At 52.4% G+C, this 7937-nt stretch overlaps 1 protein-coding gene across 1 annotated transcript; it reads left to right on the plus strand.

Moving 5' to 3' along the window:
- The first annotated feature begins 1874 nt into the window (after positions 1 to 1874).
- MRPL44 (mitochondrial ribosomal protein L44) lies at positions 1875 to 6949 on the plus strand. The gene is made up of 4 exons (XM_064152814.1): positions 1875 to 2144; positions 2517 to 2985; positions 5272 to 5450; positions 6638 to 6949. The coding sequence occupies exons 1-4, from the start codon at positions 1990 to 1992 to the stop codon at positions 6807 to 6809; spliced, it is 975 nt and encodes a 324-aa protein (XP_064008884.1). The 5' UTR covers positions 1875 to 1989; the 3' UTR covers positions 6810 to 6949.
- Positions 6950 to 7937: the final 988 nt, after the last annotated feature.

Raw genomic sequence — 7937 nt, forward strand, 5'->3', positions numbered from 1 at the left:
CCCCAAACATTGTTGGGTATTAATTTTACAGTATTCACAGTCTCACAGTATCATCAGGGTTGGAAGAGACCTCACAGATCATCAACTCCAACCCTTTAGCACAGAGCTCAAGGCCAGACCATGGCACCAAGTGCCACGTCCAGTCCTGCCTTGAACAGCTCCAGGGACGGCGACTCCACCACCTCCCCGGGCAGCCCATTCCAGTATCCAATGACTCTCTCAGGGAAGAACTTTCTCCTCACCTCCAGCCTAAATTTCCCCTGGCGCAGCCTGAGGCTGTGTCCTCTTGCTCTGGTGCTGGCCACCTGAGAGAAGAGAGCAACCTCCTCCTGGCCACAACCACCCCTCAGGTAGTTGTAGACAGCAATAAGGTCACCCCTGAGCCTCCTCTTCTCCAGGCTAAACAATCCCAGGGGTCAAGCTCAGCTTGACCTGCTGCTGTCCAACAGAGAAGGGCTGGTAGGAGATGTGGCAGTGGGAGGCTGCCTGGGGTGTAGTGATCACGAGTTAGTGGAGTTTTCAATATGCAGGGAGGTAGGGAGGCACTACAACAAAACCTACACCTTGGACTTTCGGAGGGCAAACTTCAATTTGCTTAGGAAACTTATTTCCAAAGTCCCCTGGGCAGCAGTCCTTGAGAACAAAGGGGTCCAGGATGGTTGGACCTACTTTAAACAGGAGCTCTTGAAGGCACAGGAGCTGGCAGTTCCCATGTGCCGAAAGATGAGCCGCAGGGGGAGGCGACCAGCCTGGATGAGCAAAGAGCTCCTGAAGGAATTGGGTGTATCACCTCTGGAAGGAGGGGAAGGCTTCTCCTGACGTGTTTAAGGAGATAGCCAGATTATGCAGGAGAAAAATTAGAGAGGCTAAGGCCCAGCTAGAACTTAGGCTGCCACTTCCGTGAAGGATAATTTTAGAAAGTCTGGGAGTTCATCTGAGCTATCAGGTTTTGAAGTAAGGATAAACTACAAGGCAGCAGCTAGGCTCTCCTGTGTGGTGTGGAGCTGGGTACATGCTGAAGGACACTGGCACAAGACAGGAGCCTGGTGTCACTTCAGCCGGTTTGTGGTAGATGAAGCCTGAGGAACTAAGCCATGCACACTGCTGCCCCGGGGGACTTCGGCCTCCCTGCCTGGTGGAGGCCTCCTGACCTGTACACCTGCAGCTGGCACTTCCACCCCTGGCAGCACCGCAGCAGCCACAACCCCAGCAAGCTGCTTTTATGGGACCAAACCCAGCCTTGGTGTTGCCAATGGAACTGAAACCCGAGGCAGACGTTTTAGGCACATGCCCAGCTCTGCGGTTTGGGGGCGGCTGCGGGTGTCCTTAGTCACTCGGATCATAGGACCATAGAATTGACCAGGTTGGAAGAGACCTCCAAGCTCATCCAGTCCAACCTAGCACCCAGCCCTAGCCAAACAACCAGACCATGGCACTAAGTGCCTCAGCCAGGCTTTGCTTCAACACCTCCAGGGACGCTGACTCCACCACCTCTCTGATCCGCACGCTCTGCCTGCGTGCGGCTGCGGAGCCCGGGCACAGGCAGCCCAGGGCAGCGGCCCGCCTTCGCCTCGGCAGGAGATGCTGCCGCAGCGCCTCCATCTCCTCGCTGAACTCGGCACGGGGCCCTCAGGCCCCCCTCACGGCTGTGCTGCGAACAGGAGCTACGAGCTCGGCGCTGGAACGCGGCTCTGCTCCAGGCTCCCGGGGCCCTTCAGCCGGTCTGGCCTGACGGGGGCGGGTCGAAGCCGCCGCTCCTCGCTCCCACACTGCCACCGCCGACAGCGCAGGCGGGGGCAGACGCGACCGAGCTCAGCAGACGCCGCTGCCCCGCTGCCTTCTGCGGGCATGCACCGCGGCGGCATCCGCAGCCGCTTCCCCTCGCTCTGTGCCCGCCCGGGAACGCTACCGCCCGGAACTAGAGGGAAGGGCTCCTGTTTCCGGGCGGGGCCGAGCTGCGCCGGACTGTTCCTCGCCGCAGAGGGCACCATGGCCGCTCGGCTGCTGCTGCCGGCGGCGCGGCGGCTGGTGGCCGGGACTCGGCCCGGGCGGGCCGCGCTCAGTACCGCGCCCAACCCCAACAAGAAGCGGTGGCTTCGCGCCTACCTGGAGCAGCAGCGCCTGCAGGAGCAGCCGCGGCGGCGGTGAGAGGCGGCGCGGCGCTGCGCGGCCCGGCTGGGCTGGGCCGGGCTGGGCGGAGCGGGTGGGGGCGCCGGGGGCGGCTCGGGGCAGGGAGCGCAGCCGGCAGCAGCGGGTGGAATCTCGGCGCCCAGGCAGCGTCTGCTCCCGGTGTGCAGCAGGGCGACCTTAGCTCCGCGTCTCAGCACGGCCCCGGCTTGGAGGGAGCAGGAAAGCGGCGGTGGGCGAAGCGGCCGTGTTTGGCACCAGGGCTTCTCGGGATGGGCTTCGATAGAAGCAGTTCCGCGTTCCTTTCCTTTCGCATACCCGGGCGGCGTGGTGCTTGCGGCATGGCTCACTGCTCGTCCCGATACTGAACTTCTTTTCCACCTCTCTAGGTCAGAGAAACCAAACTGGGATTACCATGCCGAGATACAAGCCTTCTGCCACCGCCTGCATGAGAACTTTTCGTTGGACCTTCTCAAGACAGCCTTCGTTAACTGCTGTTACATCCAAAGTGAGGAGGAGAGGCGCCGGCAGCTGGGGCTGGACAAGGAAGCGGTTGCTCTTCACCTCCAGGATAACAGCAAGCTTAGTGAGCAGGGCTTGGCGTTCTCACGCTGCTACCTGACACGGTGCTTTGAAGCTGCCTACCCAGATCTGCCTGCAGCAGGAACAGGAGCACTCGTTGATTTCCTTACCAGTCAGGAGCTAGTTTCTTACGTGGCTCAAAACCTGTCCATACAAGACCTGACGCTCTGCAGAGACTTTCCTGTCCCACCAGATGTGCTGCGGAGGACGTTCTTTGCTGTGATAGGAGCTCTGCTCGACAGCAGTGGGCCTGAGAAAACAGAGATCTTTGTCAGGGTAAGTCATTGCTGGTCAGTTATTTTTTTGTACTGATAACAGTAGCCTTTAAAAGCCTCAGACACTGCAGGGAAAAAAGGCCAAAAAACAGATATTTTGTCTTGTATCTTGATGCAAGGAAGTGGCAGAAGCTCAACGATAGCTATAACACAACAGAGGTCTGTCAGGTGGTAGTTTGGGGGAGTTTGGTGTGTTCTGGAGTGGGTTTTGGAGGTTTTTGTTCTGTTTGTGTTTGTTCTTCTCTTAAAGATGCACACAGTGGTCAAGCAGAGGAAATCAAGCATTTCTGGTGTGTCAAGGTGATGTCTCAGTGTTTGGTGACACTTGCTAAGGGGGAGTGTTCTACTCCACACACTGCACTGTCAGTAAAATCTTTGTCTGTAAGGTCAGGCATATCTTCAGTTTTCAAACATTTTACATAAAGCAAAGGCTGAGCTCATGGGTAAGAAGTGCAGAAAGACCTTGAGGTGCTGGAGTGGCTCCAGAAAAGAGCAACAAAGCTAATGGAAGGTCTAGAAAGCAAGTCTTGTAAGAGATGGCTGAGGGAACTGAGACTGTTTGGCCTGGAGAAAAGGAGGTTGAGGGGGGACCTCTTGAAAGGACATTGAGGTAAGATGGGGTGGTCAGTCTCTTCTCTCAAGAAGGAATCATAGAATCAGCCAGCTTGGAAGAGACCTCCAAGATCATCCAGTCCAACTTAGCACCCAGCCCTATCCTGTCAGCCAGACCATGGCACCGAGTGCCTCATCCAGGCTTTTCTTAAAGACCTCCAGGGACAGTGCCTCCACCACCTCCCTGGGCAGCCCATTCCAATGCCAATCACTCTCTCTGGGAAGAACTTCCTCCTGACATCCAGCCTACACTTTCCCCTGGCACAACTTGAGACTGTGTCCCCTTGTTCTGTTGCTGCTTGCCTGGCAGAAGAGGCCACCTCCCACCTGGCTACAACCTCCCTTCAGGTAGTTGTAGACAGCAATGAGGTCACCCATGGGCCTTCTCTTCTGCAGGCTGCACACCCCCAGCTCCCTCAGCCTCTCCTCATAGGAAGTGGCATAATGAGAAGAAACAGCCTCAAGTTGTGCCAGGGTAGCTTTAGGCTGTGCATTAGGAGCAATTTCTCCCCTGAAAGGGTTGTTAAGCCCTGGAACAGGCTGTCCAGGGCAGTCGTGGAGTCCTCACCCCTGAAAGGGTTTAAAAGCTGTGTAGTGTGGCACCGAGGAACATGGTTTAGTGATGACCTTCCATGCTGGATTAATGGTTGTATTTAATGATCTTTAAGGTGTTTTTCATAGAATCAACCAGGTTGGAAGAGACCTTTTCCAGTTAAAACAATTCTGTTGATTCTACATAGGAGTGCAAGCACCTAAAGATACTTCATATGAACAGCTTAAATTCAAATACAGTGTAACACATTTTAGCAACTCCTCTCCTTCCAGTTGTCCTTTTTGCTTAGTGAAACATCACTAACTTTGCAATGAGGAAATGACACCTGTGTCCAGCCATGATCATAGAATCAGAATCATAGAATCAGTCAGGGTTGAGAAGGGACCACAAGGATCATCTAGTTCGAACCCCCTGCCATGGGCAGGGACACCCTACCCTAGATCAGGCTGGCCACAGCCTCATCCAGCCTGGCCTTAAGCACCTCCAGGGATAGGGCCTCAACCACCTCCCTGGGCAGCCCATTCCAGGCTCTCACCACTCTCATGCTCAACAACTTCCTTCTCACATCCAGTCTGAATCTCCTTATGTCCAGTCTGAATCTCCCCACCTTCGGCTTTGCTCCGTTTGCTGTCTACAACTACCTGAAGGGGCATCGTAGCCAGGTGGGGGGTGGCCTCTTCTCCCAGGCAACCAGCAATAGAACAAGGGGACACAGTCTCAAGTTGTGCCAGGGGAGGTCTAGGCTGGATGTTGTTAGGAAGTTGTTGTCAGAGAGAGTGATTGGCATTGGAATGGGCTGCCCAGGGAGGTGGTGGAGTCGCTGTGCCTGGAGGTGTTGAAGCCAAGCCTGGCTGGGGCACTTAGTGCCATGGTCTGGTTGATTGGCTAGGGCTGGGTGCTAGGTTGGACTGGATGATCTTGGAGGTCTCTTCCAACCTGGTTGATTCTATGATTTCCCATCATGAAGAACTCCTTTCTGTGGTGGGGGTGGTTTCATCATTCATCTCTTCTCTCTCAGCTGTGTTAATGCCTCTCTGTGTCATATTGTTACCTGGAAACACCAGAAATTGGAGCCTTTGTTGTCTTTCCCATTAATTGTAACTTTTAAATACCCTTGTTCAGGATTTTTTTATTCCCCAATTGATTGGAAAAGACCTGTTTGAGATGTGGGAAGTAATAAATCCTATGGGCTTACTTGTGGAAGAACTGACCAAGAGGAACATCTCTGCTCCAGAACCAAGAATTACCAGACAGCTGGGAGCCAGCACAGTTCTGCCAGTGTACTTCGTTGGCTTGTACTGGTTAGTACCCTGTTAATTTGAAGTGAAATGGATTTCAGCTGTGGGAGAGGGGAGGCAGGAAGATGCTCTTCTACTTTTCTGCTTCTGCTCTGTGGTCATGTTATTCCAGAAGAGAGACCTTAGGGTGAGTTCCATATAAAATCAGCCTTCTGAGTGCTGCCCAGGGCTTGCTGCAGTGACACATAAGAAGACCCCAACAGTCTCTGGCTGAAGGGCTTTGAAGCATAAATTGAGTGCATGGAAGAGCCTGGGTGTATCTTTTGGGTGAGCTGACAGATGGACTCTGCCAGCAGCGTAGCTGAACAGTTTTGGAAGTGCCACAGCTGTATCCAGAGCTTAGAGGAGGGTGAGAAAACACAGACATCTGGGAAGGTGGGACTGGAGGGAGACTGGGTTTATATTCCAGAGAAACTTAGTAGTGTTCAAGTCACAGGCACTGTAAAGTCTGGCAGAGTGATCCAAACATGACTTAGTGCCAATCATACCTGGTGTGCTTGTGTCAGATGTGGCCAGCACTTGTCCTGGTCTCTTGTCCAGGGGGAATATCACTCCTCTGGAACACAACAGGACCTTCTTCCTCCAAAACACACATTGTTGTGCCATGTGAGGGGCAAGTAAATGTGTGAAGACTGCCGTAGCTTGTTCTGATTTATCATACCTTGCGTTGTATGCCTCCTAAGATTTGTTATCTTATATAAAAGAAAGGAACTCTGATTATTTTTCTTCTGGGATCTCTTGTGTCCCTTCACAAACTGTTCCTGTTGCATGCCCACAGATATTGATCTGACAGAGCTGAGTACATTCTTCCTAACATAGACATCTTCCCCATGGACGCTGTGAAGGAGTTTGAAAATACATAGGGAGAAGCATTTAACTTCTTTGTTTAAACTGACCAGAGTAACAACTTGGCATGTTTTTAACAGAGCTAAAAAGAATCAGTGATGTGCTAGGAATCCCAATGCACAGAGCTGTGCTCCTCCAGGAAATGAGTGCATTTCTGATGGCAGTTCCCATTGTTGAATGTACAATTGTTTGTCATCGCAGGAAAGACCAGCAGGAATGTTTGTACATCTGTGTGTCCATAGAAAGTGAAAAGCAATCTGGCAGACCTTGTTTGTGATACACAGCAGTGCTCAGGGTTCCACGAGGAAAATGGGTTTAATCTTATTTTTTCCTTCTTCCCCAAGTGATAAGAAGATCATAGCTGAAGGTCCTGGTGAAACACTGCTCGCTGCAGAGGAAGAGGCAGCCCGCGTGGCGCTGAGGAAGCTCTATGGGTACACGGAGAACAGGAGACCCTGGGATTACTCAAAACCCAAGACAGCACTGGTAGCTGTAAAGGCCATCAGCAGTAACTAGATGATGAAAGACATCTCTGTTTTCTCTTCAGAACTAGTGGCTTCTGTGCTTATCATGGATGTATTTAGGAAAACGGTTTTCTGGTGTTCAGTGCTTGAAAGTTTCAAATCAAATATGGTATTAAAATGTTTTCTTTTGCACAGGGTTTAATTTTTGTTCATTTTCCTAACATGCTATTAAGTACCCTAGTGTTGAATGCCTACCTTGTGGATGAGTGGCCTGTATCAAGAACAGTGTGGCCAGTAGGACAAGGGAGGTTATTCTGCCCCTGTACTCAGCACTGCTCAGGGCACACCTTGAGTGCTGTGTCCAGTTCTGGGCTCCTCAATTCAAGAGAGATGTTGAGGTGCTGGAAGGTATCCAGAGAAGGGCGACAAAGCTGGTGAGGGGCCTGGAGCAGAGCCCTGTGAGGAGAGGCTGAGGGAGCTGGGGGTGTGCAGCCTGCAGAAGAGGAGGCTCAGGGGTGACCTCATTGCTGTCTACAACTACCTGAAGGGAGACTGTAGCCAGGTGGGGTTGGGCTCTTCTGCCAGGCAAGCAGCAACAGAAGAAGGGGACACAGTATCACGTTGTGCCAGGGGAGGTCTAGACTGGATGTTAGGAGGAAGTTGTTGTCAGAGAGAGTGATTGGCATTGGAATGGGCTGCCCAGGGAGGTGGTGGAGTCACCGTCCCAGAAGGTGTTGAAGCAAAGCCTGGATGAGGCACTTAGTGCCATGGTCTGGTTGTTTGGCTAGGGCTGGGTGCTAGGTTGGACTGGATGATCTTGGAGGTCATTTCCAACCTGGTCAATTCTATGAGTTGTTTTTCCATACATCACAGGAGGTCATTTGTAATGAGGTTTAATGATGTGTGACAAAACCCCTCTGTACAGAGTCAGGTGCCTCCTTGGAGATTGATTTGAGGGCCTTTCTAACAAGAGAAGTTGAACTGCATGTGTAGTGTGGGTCCTTAGATTGCTTCTGGGTCCATTTGTCCTTATCACAGAATTGTAAAGGTTGGAAAAGGCCTCCAAGATCAAGTCCAATCGTTAACCTTTGATCTTGTGAAAGTATCAGGTGTGCTGTCCATGTTTCTGACACTATTGGTGATCCAATTTAAGCAAAGAAGCAGCACTGCCTGCACACCT

The sequence above is a fragment of the Pogoniulus pusillus genome, chromosome 13 (assembly GCF_015220805.1).
Source record: "Pogoniulus pusillus isolate bPogPus1 chromosome 13, bPogPus1.pri, whole genome shotgun sequence".
Taxonomy (NCBI): domain Eukaryota; kingdom Metazoa; phylum Chordata; class Aves; order Piciformes; family Lybiidae; genus Pogoniulus; species Pogoniulus pusillus.